The sequence below is a fragment of the Rhopilema esculentum genome, chromosome 7 (assembly GCF_057945365.1).
Source record: "Rhopilema esculentum isolate cy_ngs chromosome 7, ASM5794536v1, whole genome shotgun sequence".
NCBI lineage: Eukaryota > Metazoa > Cnidaria > Scyphozoa > Rhizostomeae > Rhizostomatidae > Rhopilema > Rhopilema esculentum.
Window position 1 is genome coordinate 12,251,146 of NC_142821.1, and position 17,956 is coordinate 12,269,101.

The 17,956-nt window shown below is 35.2% G+C and overlaps 2 protein-coding genes across 2 annotated transcripts; both read left to right on the forward strand.

The window, feature by feature from the left end:
- The first annotated feature begins 796 nt into the window (after positions 1-796).
- Positions 797-4,697, forward strand: LOC135683451 (mitochondrial fission process protein 1). Its single transcript, XM_065198705.2, has 4 exons — positions 797-920; positions 2,656-2,783; positions 3,295-3,533; positions 4,259-4,697. Exons 1-4 carry the CDS (start codon positions 851-853, stop codon positions 4,389-4,391), a joined length of 570 nt encoding a protein of 189 aa, XP_065054777.2. The 5' UTR covers positions 797-850; the 3' UTR covers positions 4,392-4,697.
- Positions 4,698-6,684: 1,987 nt separating this feature from the next.
- On the forward strand, positions 6,685-13,213 carry LOC135683452 (E3 ubiquitin-protein ligase RNF185). The gene is made up of 7 exons (XM_065198706.2): positions 6,685-6,883; positions 7,117-7,135; positions 7,896-8,008; positions 8,764-8,821; positions 10,580-10,669; positions 11,264-11,294; positions 11,679-13,213. Exons 1-7 carry the CDS (start codon positions 6,726-6,728, stop codon positions 11,774-11,776), a joined length of 567 nt encoding a protein of 188 aa, XP_065054778.1. The 5' UTR covers positions 6,685-6,725; the 3' UTR covers positions 11,777-13,213.
- The last annotated feature ends 4,743 nt before the right edge of the window (positions 13,214-17,956 follow it).

Sequence of the window (17,956 nt, forward strand, 5' to 3'; positions counted from 1 at the left end):
AATATATATATTCAATTTTGTTGCACCCGTAAAAATTAATGCCGACAAAATTTGCGAAAAATTCTACAAAAATAAGTTTTTGAAAAATTTGACTTTTCATCAACAGTATATCAAATATAAAAATGATTTATTTCATCTTGCTGTATTGAATAAAGTATTTCATGGAAACTCAAATGTGAATCAACGTTCAATAAAAACGTGAAAGCATAAGCTATCAAGAAGATTGAGATGACAAAAACAATTTGGTCGACATTTTTTTTCAAAATGGGATTTCATAACAGATTTGTGAAAAATTTTCTGAAAGCGGTAGTGTAGGTTTGAAATAGGGGAGACGGGACGAAAACTTTTAAATTGGGAGGCTCCCGCCTAAATCGGGAGAGTTCAGGCACGCGGGGCCGGGCTGGGCCAGGGAATGGGACTGGGGCCTGGGGGCTTCACTGGTGCATAATATTAAGATTGGGGCATAAAAAATAGTGGTGGCAAACCACCATATCATTTTTCCAATTTGTCCAGCTTGTTTATGTACTGAAAAATGCAGCTAGAAGAGAATAATCTACATTTCCAACGAGAGAGATTGGCTCAGTAATACTTTTGTCGAAGATGAAGTAGAAAGAATATTTTTCTGCGGCATTAGACTTAAAATATATGATAAAATCAGAAAAGTAGAGACTTAATCGCAGCACCTTGTCCCGCTTCCTGGAAAGTACGGGTCGGCTAAATATGATGATTGATTGATTGATTGATTGATTGATTGATTGATTGATTTATTATGATGATTGATTCAAGAGAGCATGACGTCATGATCAAAAGTCAGCAATCACAACACGAAAAGGCCACTTAGCAGTGCAATATGGCCGAAGCACTGGAGGCAACTACCAAGGATGTAGATCTGTTTCGCGATACACCAGTTCGGCTCTTAGGTATGTTTAAGTCATTCTTGGAAAGTTTAGGATGTGATTTTAAGGATATTGGCTTAAAGGGATTGCATTTGCTTCTCTGCGTATGTACTCTTGCGTCTAAACTTAAAAGGACAAATGGTCTAAACTTTTCCTCAAAGTTTGCCTTTTTCTCCGGGGTTATTGATTTTAGAAAAACTAAAAAAATTGTAAACGATGCAAACAAAGATGGCATATCGATAATTTCTTTACAATTAAACCACAACAATAAGATAGATAGCAAATTTACAGGTCCACCCCTGCGTGGGTGTTATTGCGTGTTCTTCTGCAAGGGTTAAATTTACGATAGCAAAACTGTACGCCCCCAGCCTTGATTCAAATCTTTTTCTTTGGTAGAATGTTTGAGTTAAGGATGCTAAAACCATCTTGATTTCAGAATGCTCATTTAATCATGCCATCTAATAATGAAATTTGTCTAAAAAGGTTGGCAGTAATAAAACAATCTTCCCAACTACTTAACAAGATTAGTTGCTTTTTTAAATCAACACCAACACACTTATCTACCTGATGGAAAGTTCATGTATGCTTAATTGTAGTTTGAAGATGGCATATTGGGACTGGAAATTTTGGAGACACGATTCTTGACACTTAATCTGGGAATAACCCATATGTGCCTTAATAGGTACTCCTTGACATATGTTATATGTGTCATTTCCAGTGGCGGACACCTGAGGGGGCAAGGGGGGAGGTGACCAACCCCCAATACTTTGGAGGACACTTGTCTTTTGTTCTGAAACAATGGAAAATGTGTTGTCATCTTATTAAAACAATAGGCTTGCCCCCAAATATTTGATCAAGTGTCTGCCCCTAGTCATTCCATATCAAAGAGGGACAGTCATGTCACCCATGTTCTCAGATTTTGCAGATTTTTTTGTGTAAATGTAGGTAAATATGGGATGAACAGAAATTGAGAATTTTGCTTACAACTAATGTATTTAGCCCTTGGTTAATACATTACCACACGTGTTGTCAATTGAGCATACAACAATTTTTTCTGGCACTGAGAGTCCCATGCTGCTGCCTTGCTCAGTTTACATCATTCTTTCTTCAAATCTGTTTGTGTCTTGTATTTAGAAATTTTCCGTTAAAAATACTGTCCTACTTTATCCATTAAAAATACTCTGTCAATGGTATACCAAGAGAAAATGGTCCTTTTGTCTACTCCTCAATTTGCAAAAAAGGATTTTATAGAAACCTTAACAGCCAGGCCTTGTGAGGAGCAAAAAGTAGGCACTTGACAAACTGAGCACCTTCAATTTTCTAGGTGCTCAATTGAGCATCATCAATAAATAAATTTTGGTTTTTTCAGATTTAGTTTTTAGACAGCATGAACACACTAGATGCTCAATCAATCAAGCTCCTAAAACTTTCTAGGCTCCTTGTAAGGCCTGGTAACAGCTAGAGATTACAATTACAGTGCAAGTATTTGTCAACTTACCACCACTCCATAACCATAAGGGAAGGAATACCATGTCTATGATTTTTGGGATTTTGTTAACTTTATTTGGAATCTGTGACATCTCTTGTAACATAAAAATCACATTTGGCTGTTTCAACAATAACAAATTGAAAAATGTTTAAAGGTTCATAAATTTGTTAAAGTGCTTATTATTTTTATGAGATGGTGTTTGTAAGACAGGAATGATTTTAGTGAGGGAGAGTGTTTAGCTATTTCCAAAACAGTGCTGTTTACTTTCAGGTTATGCAAATGAGGTAGGTGAGGCATTTCGATCCTTAGTACCAAAATCATTGGTGGTTGCAAGCTATGGAGTTGCCTCACTGTATGCTGTTTCTGATGCATCAGATAAAGCATACAAATCCTACCAGGTATAATTTTTTGCTGTTTCTATTTCACCTTTTGATAAAGAGACTTTCTGACAGAGAAAATTTCTTTAAACCTGGCAAGTCTGACACAAGATGCATCAGTCTCTACTCGTTCAAGTTTGGAGAAACAACTGAGTTTAGAATTGAAACAATAATCCCATGAATTAAGTAGAATAATAAATATCATGCATTAAGAGCATTAACTTCACAGGTATCTGATTTAAGCAAATTGATTATGTTCTCATGTGTGCAATGGCAATATTTCAAAGTCAATTTGATGTTCACTTTCGCTGTTTTCAATGAGGTTTCAAACATTACAGATCTCCATCCCCTATCTTTTTAAAATCAATCTCAATATGTTAGCAAAGAAAGTGCCACATCCTACAAAATGCAATCATAATGTTTACCATTGTTGTACTCTTAAAAATATACCAAACACTCTCAAAGGATTAAAAAACTAATGAAAAATTAGTGAAATGTCAAATATGATTGTCACTTTGCTTTGATATTGTAGGAAAATAGAACAAATGAAAAATTAAGAAACCAAAAGTCAGTAGAGGTTTTTCTTGAGGCGGCCGTTTGGCAAGCACTTGCCTCAGTGATTATCCCTGGATTTACAATCAACAGAATTTGCAGATTGTCGAGCTTATCTTTGTCAAGAATTGCATCATCACTGTCACTTAGCACAAGAAACAAAATCACGACATCCATTGGTATGGCAAGCATACCATTGATAATAAAGCCGATTGATAGGTAAGTTCAAAACACAGCACATTGTGATGTCTTCCATATAACTTGTTTAATGTCATCAGTTTTATCTATGACCATGACAACAAACCAAAACTCAGATTTTGGGATAGCTGGAGGGTCATGGTAGCCAATCTTCTGATAGAAGATGGTACCTGATGATGAATGTCATCATTTTATTCCTGAAGTGGGAACATCACATTTACAGCATATCTAAACTTCTTGTGATGCCTGTACACAAATTCGTCACAAAACACAGTTTACCATTTTCTATTGATTGTTGTCTCCAGTCCTAGAGCAGCACTATTTTCATATTTTTCATAAAACATTCTCAATTCAACGGCTTATTTTGTTTGTTTGCTTGCCTTTCCACCATGTCTTCCATTTAAATAAATCTGCAGTGGTAGTTAAGTCGATATCCTGAATTATCATTCCTCTAAAATTATATGAACTTGTTTATTTGTATAATTGGGTTGATAAACCTTCCAGGAGAAAGTTTAACTGTTTAAAAATTCAAATTTTTGAACTGACGAAAGTCTTCAGGTATGTTAAATTTTTTCAAAACCTGTCTTTAGTCAAAACAAAACTAAACAAACTTGATCTTTCCTCTCTCGCTTCCTGACCCTTTCTTCCTTTCCCTTGTTGGGCCTAGCTATTTGCTTGTGAGCCTTTCCCTAACTTGAACTAAAAAAGCAATGTTTAGATATCCTTCAAAATCTTTTATTCTTCAGGCTTGTTGATTCTGTGATGGAGCAAGCGGTTCCAATCACCAGGAGCATTCTGCTCACAGAATCAGTGATTGAAGAAAGTATTCATGCTGCAGTTGAAGGACGAACAGAAACGTTTGGAGAATGGAGGCAGTAGTGCACATTCATTTGGACTCTAAGACATGCTTGTTGAATTTGTAACTTTAAATATAAATTATTGGTGTGGGGTCTGTTCTTCCTCAAATTGGCAAAAGGCTACATAAAGTTCTTTGACTTTAATTATGGTATTTAAATGTCATTACATTCATGAAGTAATTTTAGATTTGTTTTATGCAGAAAATGTCTTAAAATTTAGAAAAATATTATATAGAAGGTGGCTCACCTTGCAAAATGTGCGGAAATGATAGATAAGTGAATAATTGGTGTGTATAGTTTTTATTCATGACATGAAAGTGATCTTCAAGTCACAATTTCTCTGTGTTTTCACTTTCATTTTTCATTTCTTTTCTTACCAACTTCTATTGTTTTTGAATTTTTAGTGCTAAGTGCCTGCTGACTTTATTTATTGTTTACATTGACAAAAGTCAAAGGCGTTGAGGTAAACAGATTTCTATTTTCGATTGAAAAAGTTTTCTATTTTATTTTTGGTATTTACTCCAGAACCCTTATAACCAGCCTCAAGCATTTTGAGCGTTGAATCGAGGGAGGAGATAAAACATCCTTTTTTCATAGTTTGATGTGTTAAAAACAATCATCATTAGTTATTAAAATACATAAAATCGATCTTTAGTTGATTTCTGCTTACTTACGCAAAGGACAGGCAATGCGTGAAACAAACAGTTCTGTATCTTGTCGATTATTTAGGTTAGCGGAGAACGGAAGATTACATTAGCAGTAGAACTGTACAGTCACCTTTTGTATTTCGAGCTCTTTGGGACATCGTAAGAACGTTTGAATTACAAAGTGCTCGATATAAAAGAGTTTTTCAAAAATAGTTGATTTTCCTTCTTAAGTTTTCCCAAAGTCTTACTTTACTGCCTTTGTCCGCATAATCGCAAGTTGCACAGCAGTTGTAGAAAGAGTCGCTAGTGCGCATCTTTATGCCTGTTCGGCATAGGGGTAAGCAAGATTCCGCGAACTTGGTTGTCTCGTCTCCCCAACAAATAATTGCAGAAGGCTCAAGCTTGAAAGTTTGTTTCCTCTGGGGTCTGACTGGTCGAATTAGAACAAGTTTCCTTATGTGTTTGCATCAGACAGAGATAGTAGCAGAAAGAAGTTGATTAGCCGCTCGGAACAGGTCGTAATTTTACCGCCACTAACATACATGCTATTTTACATTGGTGACAGGGGTGGGATATCTTAGGTTTCTTCAGAAGAATTGTGCAGTGTCTCGTTGATAATTTACGTTCGCGGAGATCCGATTTAAGGGGGGACAACTAGGGACAGCTTCCCCTCCCTCAACGAATTGAAGCAAGTCTGGCGCCCCTTTTTTGGAAATTTTGCGCCCCTTTTGAAGAACGAGAATCAGGTGAAGAGGTTTCTGAGACCTATAGGTTAATTTACTTCAAGGATTACCTCAAAGTTATATTGTTTATTCTGAAAAGGTATCTGAAATTCTTATACAGCGTACTCTCGTAACCAGTTTTTGAAAATTTTTCAGTGCCCCTACTACCGACTGCCCCTCCTTCAAATCTGCTCTAGATCTGCCCCTGATTAGCAGTAAGTTACGTTTAACTTGGAAACAATTGCATAGATGATTACAGAAATAAGAGATATCGTAATTCCTTGTATTTTTCTTCATGTGTACTCGCAGACATTCAATTTTACGAAATTGAGCATCGTATTATAAGGGAGAAACCCTGCGTAATTTGTCTTTAGTTACAATACACACAATGCGAGAACCGATGATTTCTTTGGCGGTAATTCTAGATTTCTTTGTGTCATGGAATTTACGAAAGACGAGATTGAAACTTTTTCCAAAATGTTTTCAGCCGATTTTCATGTTTACAGTTACCTATCTTTCCTAAATCGCATTTGAATCTTGTTAGGGAAAACTTTAGCACCTAAGTATCCCTATTGCCTACGTCCTTTTACTTGTTTACACATACTGTTACAATGTCATGCATCTGTCCTATTTGGTCGCCTCTGCTGCTCAGATGTTTCATTTTGCCAAGACAGGTTTTGCGAAGTAAAAATCAAAGACTTTCTATCTATACCAGTTAGTTTGGGGCGTCGCCGTACACAATTTGTCACATCCCAGACCAAACCCCCAAGCAGTTGAGCCCCTTGCGGCCTTTTCTTTAAATATAAGCCATGTTTCATGCTTTTGCTGTTGTTTCAATGTTCGATTTCTTGTAGCATGTATACATAAAATATATATGATATAAAATATAGAATTTGAAAATAAAAAATTTGTGCTCTCCATGTCATTTGTTGCGTCAGACCTTTCAAAACGAGGTTGCCCTTTACGTCGTACTCCGATCAACAGAAAATGGCGTCGTACGCAGGTAGTGCCGAAGAAAGGTCGACTTTTGCTTCCGACTCTTCCAAGAAAGAGAGTGATAATGAACAGAATAGTAATTTTGAATGCAACATATGTCTGGATGTAGCTCGAGATGCTGTTGTTAGCCTATGCGGACATTTGTTTTGGTGAGTTCTTGCTAAGCAGTATGAATTTGACTTTATATGGGCGATCATATTGTGATGTTTTTAAAATAAATGCGATTACATGTTGGTTCGTTGTTGCCTTATTACCAGCTGAATTTTTTTCGCTTGACTATGTGTCTGTTAGAATTATTGAATACATCATAATTCATTTTGCATTGACATTGATCTTTTTGGTAAAATCTTCATTTAATAATGCTTTGTTTACGCTCTTTCAGCTGGCCCTGCCTACACAAGGTAAGCATTTGCAAACATTTTATTCCAAACTCGTCTCTTTCAGATATGTAAATTTTGAGATGTAATTGACGAGGATTGTCTATTGATTATATGCACAACCCTGTTTATCATAAACAAAATCATCTTTAGTTTTTATTGCGCTGCGCTCAAAGTCACTTTAGAATTCTGTCTTCCCATTTATGTTTTCCTTTTTTATCTTAGGCATCAATTACCACCAGCCACTAGTGCCAGAAGTAGCATTCTGCTTAGTGCAGGGACCCTGTTAGCCATGGGGGAGGGGGGGGCATCTTCGTTCCAAAAAAATTTAAATTCTTCCTGAAATGCATTGAGATGTATCTTCAATTTTCCAGCATAGACCTGTTTTTTTGTAGAGCCATGCATAAATGTTAAGGAAAGGTTTCAAAACACTAAGAAAAAATGGTACAATACCAACTTGGAGTGATACAATAAAGTCCATGATAGCGCTAGGGGCTGCTACACAATAGTGTATTTCATAGTTTTTTCATCTGATCATGTTGAAGTGGTGCTAGTGGGCAAGGCTGGAAAACTTGCATCTGCTTGCAGCTACACTTGATTTCTGGTGCTCACACCCGACCCAAAAGTCGTAGCCCAAAGCATTTTTTAAGCCACATGCTCAAACAAGGCTAGTTTTTTGATATCAGTAAATTTTAACATAGAATTTAATCAAGCAGGTATAAGATTTTTTATCATTTTTTATCTTTGCTTTTTATGAAAGTACCAATTACTTTTTTTCTTTTAGTGGCTAGAAACACGACCAAATAGATCAGTTTGTCCAGTTTGTAAGGCTGGCATCAGCAAAGACAAGGTTATTCCACTTTACGGAAGAGATAATCCAAAACAGAAGGATCCAAGGTAAGGCCAACTTTATTCTCTTCTATCCTATTTTTCCTATTGCTGTATAAATTTTGAATTTATCAAAAATAATGTTTTTCTTAAGTTTTATTTAAGAAATATTGCAATTGATACAGTACAGTAACAATAATTTATCAAATAAAATAAATTATTTATGAAAATGTAACAAACTGCAACAATGTATGAAAATGTAGCAAAACATGTCTATTTAAAAACAAATAAAAACATTGTGTGATTCATTGCTCCTTTTGTTTGAATTTGAACTTGTTTGGAAAATGGCTGACTAATTTGAACTGGAATGGAAGAATTTTGTTGTTATTGCTTTTAGGCACCTATCTTGGTCAAAGTTTTCCTCTGATACAAATACCAGATCTAAAAGTTTTGTTAATCAAGTTTTAAACAAGGCTTGAAAAAATTCACAAATAAAATAATAGTTTTATTTGTCAAAAATGAAAATGCAATGTTAGCTTATCTCCTCAACAGAATCCAAAAGAATTCTTGAGGCAAAAGAGATAAATGTAATAGAGTAACGATGCCGATTATCAGTTTCATTTTATTTTGTTTGTGGTTGTTGTTTATCTCGGTATGTTGTGGAGTTTCTTGTTTTCACCCAATAATTCTGTTGTTTGACACAAAATGAAATCAACCAAATCTCATTGGTTGACTATATTTGGGCTGTCCATGCCCCTCGTGAAGACCCACTTATAAAATGCTCTTTTTTGCAAAAGTAAGTTGCATGTGAAATTTTTTTTCAGAGAAAACCTACCTCCAAGACCACAAGGACAAAGACCAGAACCTGAAAATAATTTTAATGTAAGTAACAAATACAATTCATCTGATTATGAGTTCATGTAAAGCTGAATTCACAATGGACGTGTCACAGTGCATTGAGACACATCATGCTTTTCTTCATGCTATTCATGCACGATGTGTCATTGAGAGCACATCATTGTCTTCCAATGCAGTTTCTTCAACAGGAAGACGATTCTCTTCAAGCATCCATTAGAGGACCCAAATTTTCATTGTTATCAAAGATTTGGAAGGTCTACTACAATTAGTTAAATGTCTGGTTTTACAAATTAATGGGATTTTCCTTCCTGCCAAAATTCAAGGGAATATTAAACAGCCTAATTTTATCAACACTTCTCATATTTACATGAATTGAATCCCTCGCAAGTACTCCTTTAGAAGGTATCGAAGCTTAACGAAAAATGATTGAAATATTTTTTACCAGAACGGAACATACAATGACTCAACTTCATTTTTGAATTGAAAATCAACAGGGCAACTTTATTCTATAAGTTTTCTATTGTTCTGAAGCGTATGCCTGGCTGAAAAATTTGCTGTGTGCGCATAACTGCCTAAAATCGCTAACCATATTTGGTCATCATCATGATGTGTCACAACACATCCAGTGTGAATTCTCTTTAAAGGAGCTGTGTCACAAGGGACATCCTGCATGGCCACACGCCAGTTTGCGAAAGTTGTTTGGGTCAAACAACCTGCATCCAATAGGAAAACATAATGGAATAAAACAGTTATTTTATTCGTGCTCATCATACTAAGCTTTTGCATTTTTGGATGTTTTATGAAGGAAAACTAATAATAAAGGTTCTTTTTTCAGTCTTATCACCATATTTCTTTGAATAAAGGATGGAGATGCAAAAAAACAAAGGCCACTTTATGGCTAAGATTCCGCAACTCGCAGGGAGCTGTTTATAGAAATTGGCCGAAATGACACCAAAAAACCTACCTTACCGATGAATATTATGAGCCAAAAACATTATTAAAGTTTGCTGGAAAAATTTTAAGTAATCATTTTGTTGTTGAATGTCTAATTCCATCTAAACTCACCAAGACAAATGAAATATCTTTGCCATGATTGAATGAAGCTTCATTTCCTTAGCCTAGACCAAATTAACATACACTTATCGTTTCGATTGTCGGTACATATGCTGAAATATAGCATTTGTCCATTTCATGTATGATAAATACGCTCAGAAAATACAATTTATCAAGCTTATTGATGCATTGGAGCACCATCCGCCATTAACCCAATGTGAAAGTCAGGCTAAAAATGCACAATGTCCCATGTATTTGGTTTGTTTACAAAACCCTGACACAGCCCCTTTAACAGTTGCATTGTGTTTCCCAGTAGCAAGCATATAGGCACATGCTTTGCCAGGGCTGCAGCAAAAAAAGAAAATAGGAGTGAGGGTTCCCTGAAAACTAGGGGTGGGGGTTCCAGGTAGCCCCCAAAAGTGATTTCAGGGGTAATTTCTCAAGAAAATGTTTTGGCAAATTATTCCCTTGTTCATGCTCTTTGAATGATTTTTTGAAGTTGATTCCACAAAGATATCCACTCAAATATTATCACAGACAATACACAGAATATTTTGAAAAGAAACACTAGTGCCTAATTGTTGGATGTTGCATCCCCCTATAGCCTGATGGCAAAATTTATTAATAATTGGAGTTGCTATTATTTCAGGTTTTATGTTCCAGATTTATTCATTTGAATATTTTTTATGTATTTGTAGATATATACGTTTATCTGTTTCTTCCAAACAGCCTTTCCAAGGTTTTGGTTTTGGAAATGGTACAGGTGGCTTTCAGGTCTCCTTTGGCATTGGGGCTTTCCCATTCACATTTTTATCAACTGTAAGTTCATATTTTATCAGTTCTTTCATTTGAATTCACACCTATAGATACACAGATTATGCCATACAGTTTACTTATTTTGCCCTTTATCTCACTGCTTTTCAATTTTTTACTTTGCAACTCAACAATGATTATTTTTATAGTAGTTTCCCTTTTTATACTTTATACTCTCAACCTTCACTTATGTCACCGTGCTACTTATTTCAATTTCCTTTGCTTGTATGTAATATATCTAGAGATCTAGGTCTATTCTAGGTGTATTTAACATCTAACACATTTCTGTAATACAATCGCTATTCCTTTCTGCATAAAACCTTTTTGGCTCCATGTTCTATGTATATAAAACAAGCTATCCTTGTTATTCAAGGTATGGCATACCATCACAAACCACTATTTTCGAAGTGCATGAATCTCCTTCTTTTTCTTGTTTTGATATCGTGTGCCTTTTCTTATATCTCTATGATTCTTGTGCAAAGAATCCTCCATTTCAAGAAGATATAATCAAAGTCTCAAGAGAGCTTTTAGTTATCTCTGATTGCAACAAAGATCTCTGACTGATAATCTTGTAAGGAAATGTTTCTTTTAATCCTTTAGACATTTGGAAACGGCAACAATGGACAACAAAGTAAGCTTCAAATTCCTTGTTTCCTCTTCAAATTTAAAGTCAACTTTACTCTCAGCTATATTTTATTTAATATTTTAACTATTTCTACAAGGTGGATTATTTCCCTTGATCACTTTTCCATGCCAATCACATCACTTACACCCTTATCAATTTAAGATTGAGAAAACAATTCACACCCAATTAGAGAGAACAAACAACTTTTCAAAAGAACATCATTTTCATCTTGCTGCTTGAACTATGATTTGATGATGGTAAATTTTTGTTTGTTTTTAAGATTTAGTTTCATGTTTCTCAAAAGATCCACAAATGAGATTTGAATTGTGGCAAATACCACATCTTAGCAGCATATCAACATATTAATTAATAATTTTTTGTTCAATTCAGGAAATGCGGACTCACCACAAGCTCAAGAAGAAGTCTTTCTTTCAAGGTTATTTTTATGGATTGCACTACTGTTTCTTTTTTGGCTGCTTTTTGCTTAAGGGTTGTAAATGAATGTTAATCTCAAGACTCAAGCCTTTGTATAAACAGATAATATGTAGACACTTAAACAGAATCAGCGGAGATATAAAAATGGCAGCCTCCACATTTATGAATTGACAACCAATTGTTTTGAAACAATTGTTTTGAAACATCTTTTTAAAATCGCATACAGTTATGTTATAAGAAGTTTTAACAGCCATGGTTTATATCCATTTATTCCCTGTAATCTTTGCACCATCGTTCTAACACCATTACTACGTCTTAACCCAGTTTACCAGGTTCTATCCATCAGTAGTATGAATTATTCAGTTGGTAACATTTCCGTTTGCTTTTGACAATGGCATTAAACATGGTATTTTTAGGCCACCTAGAGGTTTTGTCGTGACAAGTTAACCATTATGTTAATCAAATTAATCTTCCCTAGCTTTGAAAGCTTCATTGACATCACAGGGTATTTGTCGTCTATCTAAAGTCCCTATTGACAGTTTAGGACCAATAAAAAACTCTGATTATTTTATTATTGAAGAGGGGATTTTTGTGTGGTGAAAGCCCAGAAAAATTTAAGGCATATACCTATGTTTTCTTATTACCCTCCATTTCACAGAATATTGCATATCTGATAGTGAAATGATGTGCCACATATCAGCCCTGCTTTTATGTTTTGCTGGATAAAATAACCACACTTGTTTTCATAATTTATGAGTTTTATTACTTTTCTATCTCCTTCTTTCCTATGTTTCTTCAATTGTTTTTTCTTTTTATCTACTTATTTCACATTGTTTTGTTCCTTTTGCAGTTCTTTCCTGTTTTTTTTTGTTCTTTCTTTTGTTCTATCCATTGTCCCATTCACCCCATTAAATATGGAACTCTTATTTCACTCTCTAATTATGTACCCTCCCCCGAATCAACTTACACTGCACATACAGTACTCCATTTTTTAATATCACCAGCAAAAGGCCCCAATCAAGCAGTAATATTTAAAATCAGCTTTAAGTTTGCTCATGGCGTTGATTTACGTTAATTGTCTCTAATCTCAAACTCGTTTTGTGTTGAAACTTAAATAAATTCGTTAATTTAAGTCATAGTCAATAGATTTATTCATGTAGTCTTAATTTTTCATTGCTTAAGGTTGAATTTCTCGTAAAAAGAACTAGATTTATGATTATATATTTAAGCAGCGTATTACCTATAGTTGATAAGTGGAAATTGAAGTCTGGATTGTGAGTCGGTACATGAAGTAAAACCGTAAGGGCTTTGGACAGTCTAAAGGCAAATAAGACATTTGATGCAAGAAAGCCCTGCTTTGCTTCTCGTAATCTTATCTTTACGGAAACTTGCTTGTAGCTGTTGATCACAAACTTCATATAGATCAGTAGCTTTAACTGTTTGAAATTAATCGATTTATTCTGGAGTATTAAAACATACTTTTAACAACATGTTCTTGTTGTTTCTTTTAATTCGGTCGACTTTGGAACTCGTTATGATTGACCAGGTATCGGTTTCGTTTCAAGATATTTTTCCTAATAAAATATGATGTTGCCAATAGCAAGACCAAATTAACTACCCAAAAAATGGCTATTGTGTTTTCCCAATCAAACATCCCATAGCCACCCCCCCTCCCCCCCAAAAAACCACCCTCCAATTGGTCAGCCAAATTAAATCCACAGGTACATGGTGATACTTTGATTCGAAAATTTTTACCAGTACTACTTTTACCAGTACTTTGATGAACATAAAAATGATATGAAAATGCTTTGGCAAGGCATAACAAATATAATAAGCATTAGACCCGGAAATTCTGATAGCATTAGGTTCTTAAAGGGTGAAAATGGTTCCAAAATCACAGATCCAGTGAAGGTACCAAATGAATTTAATAACTATTTTACTAATGTTGCCAATAACATCACAAAGAAGATCCCAAGAACATCAAAGTCTCCTTTAGATTACTTGACCAATCCTAATTTGGACTCATTCTTCATATCCCCTTGCACAGCAGAAGAAATCTCCTCACGAATTCAATCTTTGAAAAATGATAAATCCAGTGGGCCAAACAGTATTCCAGTCAAGCTACTAAAAATTCTTGACCTGCCAATCTCAAAAGATCTTGCTGTTTTAATAAACGAATCCTTTTTGACAGGAACCTTTCCTGTAAAACTAAAAATAGCCAAGGTTATTCCAATCTTTAAAAAAGGACTTGCCACCAGTAAATCAAATTATAGACCAATTTCACTCTTATCTATTTTCAGCGAACTATTTGAAAAATTAATCCACCAACGCCTGTCCCAATTTCTTGAAGTCTGTGAGGTATTATTCTGCATGCAATTTGGTTTCCGCACAGGTCACTCGACTGATCATGCTCTTATTAGTTTAACTGAAACTATAAAATCTTCTTTGGATAAAAACAGATTTGGCTGTGGAATTTTCATTGATCTTCAAAAGGCTTTTGATACAGTTAACCATGATATACTTCTAAAAAAGTTGGAACATTATGGTATCAGGGGCACTGCTCTAAGTTGGTTTCAATCTTACCTTAGTAACCGCAAACAGTTTGTTTCAATTAATGGCCATTCTTCTTCTCTCACAGACATATCTTGTGGTGTTCCCCAAGGATCAGTTATTGGGCCTCTGCTATTTTTAATCTACACCAATGACCTACCAAATTCATCACAGTTCCTATCTTTTTTCCTTTTTGCTGACGATACCAACATTTACTGTGACCTTCAATTTCTAACCAAAAAAATCGACAGAGAACTAAAGAAAGTTAAGCTTTGGCTTGATTCAAATAAGCTTGCACTAAACATTGGAAAGACAAACTTTGTACTCTTTCACTCCCCAAGGAAGAAATTGTCAGAATTCACCAAGGTCAAAATTGGTAAACAGTATCTTCAAAGGACTAAGCATGTAAAATTTCTAGGAGTTCTCATGGATGAACATCTGACTTGGAAGTACCACAAAACTGAGCTTTGTAAAAAACTTTCTAGAACTGCTGGTATTTTCTTCAAAGTGCGGCATTATGCCCCCCTTGTCTACTCTTGTCTCTCTCTACAACTCACTTTTTTGTCCTTCCCCAACTATGGTATATCAGCCTGGGGATTGACTTATGAATCCTTCCTTAACCCACTCTTTAAACTTCAAAAGAAAATTCTTCGCTGCATTAAATTTGAACCCTTTCTTTCTCCTAGCACGCCACGTCTTCAGTCACTGAAAATTGTGGATATTCTGCACCTGAACATCTTAACCTTTGTTTATAAATCTCTTAATAAGCTATCTCCTTCCTGCTTTCATGATTACTTTCAGACAAATTCATCAGTTCATAGAATCGGGACTCGCCAGGCTACAAGAGGCGATCTTCTTAAGTCTATAAAAAATACTAAAATGTATGGTCTTCAAACAATTCAGTACTTTGGTTCAAAACTTTAGAACATTCTTCCACTATTTATACATGTTGCTAGCTCTACTGTGGTTTTTCGCTCAAAATTAAAAAGTTACCTTCTTGATTCATATTCACAAAACTAAACTTTAAATATACACACATGATCTATCCCATAGAGGTTCATCTGGTTTTTGGTTAATATGTACTGCCTTTGTTTTTAAAATAATTTTTGGTTCTTTGTTTTCTACGGGGGGGGGGGGGGGGGCTCTCTCTCGATTAGTTTACCTACTTAGAGAGCTCCTCCTCAATCAGTCAATCTTAAATTCAATCATGTAAAGTAATTTTTTTTCACTTGTTTTTAAAATATTTAATTTTCTAGTTTTTAGTGTTGTAATGTATCTTAGTTGTAGTTTTGTGTATGAATTGTATTTGGGATTGATTGATAATGAATGAAATGAAAATGAAATGGGATGAAAATTGAACATATCCGCATACCTGAAGTCTTCCTTTAAAGAGAATTTGGTAGAGCTCGAAGTGATCTTATTGTTTTCATTATTTGAAAAAAGGAAACATTTCGAACCTTTCATGAGGTGTGTTAGGAAATTGTTGTTTTGCTCCTTTTCAATTTTATGTGCTTCCATCAGTTTTATAAGCGTTGTTTTTTAGCCTCTGTCGCAAAATTTTATGTTATGATATTGGCGCGCTCTAGGCCATCCAGTAGTCCACCTTAGTACTACAGACCACACGGGGCTCCAGTAAAAACAATTGGTTATGGCCTTTTTAGTTTGACTTCCAAATTTAGTAGAAACATTGCCAATCCAGGGCATTTTTAGATATACTGGGCACTTTTCAGGACCAAACTTTTCCTTGCCGAGAAACTAGCAACTTTTCCCTCAAAACAGGTCGAAATGAAATCACGTGAGTAGCCATTATCCAGAACAATATCCTTAATTTTGTCAAGCTACGGACCCAGTTTAGTCTTGAGTGTTCTGTGCCAGGACAGTATTGTAGAACTTTTCGTAACAATGCCCCTGATTGGTCAGTCTTCAAAGGCGACCCCAAACCTTTCCGAGGCGCCAACAGTGGCGAAGCTAGCGGTCATGCTGGTCATGCTGAGCATGACTAAAAATTTTTAGAGCTAAAGACATTTATTGTAACGAATAAAAATTTCCTTTATTGAAAAAGTACTTTCAAGACCCCTTTCGTCCAGTGTATTCTTATTATTCTACTGCCCTTCCCCACCTTGGTCCCTTGTGGTTAGTCATGCTCATTCTGAAGAACATGACCTGCCATAGGGTTTCTTTACTCAGAGAGCCCAACCGCTCCTGGTTCGGCTGAGTTTCAATGACTTTTCAGTTGGTATCCCTGTGGTAAATCATGCTCATTTAGAATAGCATGACCTCGTCATTATAATCATAAACCTAGCACTGATTTGATTGGCTGAATTCAATTTCGCGCATGCTATTTTGGCCTGTTTCGGACCCCAAGTCATGCTCACTTTTTTCAGCATGACTGACCTAAATCTCCCATCCCATACATGAAGTACCTAATGATCACTCTTATTTTATTTCCTATCGTCTTATTTCATGAGACGCTCTTATTTTTTATAGAGTGTGTCTGGTACACAGGGTATGTTTTCCTAGCATGAAAATTTAAAAATAGGACCCCAAATGTGAAAATTGATGACGTCATAATTTTAATGAAACTTTACAAAGTATTAAAGCTGGAGCACAAAGTTGGCCTTTGTTTCTCCCAAAAAATTCAGACAGGGAAATAGCTGCGAAAAACAAACAAATTGCCTAAACTCAATTTTTTTCGGATTTCTACATTTCAATGGCTAAAGATCGATTTTCCGAGATGGGCCTTCAAGAATTATTTTTAGATTGCACGTGATTCATGATGTCATAAATAAAAAATAATTCAACAACAAAGCTAATATATCTTGTAATAAAGGTCTTATAACAAAAATAATTGCATATTCGGATAGCTGGTGCCACGAGTCACTCCCAGGTGATGACTGAGAGAAGTGCAGTAGCTGCTCAAGGTGGTTCCATGAAGACTGTTGTACCTCATTTCCAACAGCAGACTTCATATGTGATATCTAGTTATAGTTCAATGAATTTTTCATTAGGTATACAAACACAAACTGGACCCTTGTAGAAACCTGATTCTGTTTTCCCATGTTTGATGCTTATATTGAGGGCCAAACAATCTAAAAATCTTATATACTTTTTTAAAAATACTTAAAAAATCTTGCAAATTTAAGAATCTTCATAAAATTTTTACACATTCAAAAGGAAATCCAGAACATCAAACAAACCCTAGAACTTTCCTTCAAAAAATCACATAAGATTGTTTGATAATCTTTTCAAAATCTCAAAAATTGCTTAAATCTCCAAGTCTTGAGAACTTGCAAAATCTTAAAGAGTCCTTAAAGTATTTGAGAATCTCAGGAAGAATGTCAAAAATACTTGCAAATCGGGGGCTCCGACAAAGGTTGAAAAGTGGGGGGCCAAGGAAAAATTTAACACCCATAACAAATGATTTTGAAAAAAACTCTACTGTTTTGCAGAAATGTGGAGGGGGCCAAGGTTTCCCCGCCCCCCCCCCTTTGGTCGAATGCCCTGCAAAATCATAGATATTCTTAAATTCCAAAATTATAGAATATTTTTGGAGTGATTTTCCCTCTACTTACATATTGTCAAAATAATGTAAAGCATGAAAGTACCCAGTGACGATTTGTGTTCAAAGGTCCAAATGAAAAGTACAGTTTCAACTGAAATCTTTATTAGACCTCTTATTTTTC

Coding starts and splice junctions, on each gene's coding strand:
- LOC135683451 (XM_065198705.2), top strand. CDS start 851: ATGGCCGAAGCACTGGAGGCAACTACCAAGGATGTAGATCTGTTTCGC. Junction 2,784..3,294: donor AAGCATACAAATCCTACCAG/GTATAATTTTTT, acceptor TTGATATTGTAG/GAAAATAGAACAAATGAAAA. Junction 3,534..4,258: donor ATAATAAAGCCGATTGATAG/GTAAGTTCAAAA, acceptor TTTATTCTTCAG/GCTTGTTGATTCTGTGATGG.
- LOC135683452 (XM_065198706.2), top strand. CDS start 6,726: ATGGCGTCGTACGCAGGTAGTGCCGAAGAAAGGTCGACTTTTGCTTCC. Junction 10,670..11,263: donor CATTCACATTTTTATCAACT/GTAAGTTCATAT, acceptor TTAATCCTTTAG/ACATTTGGAAACGGCAACAA. Junction 11,295..11,678: donor CGGCAACAATGGACAACAAA/GTAAGCTTCAAA, acceptor TGTTCAATTCAG/GAAATGCGGACTCACCACAA.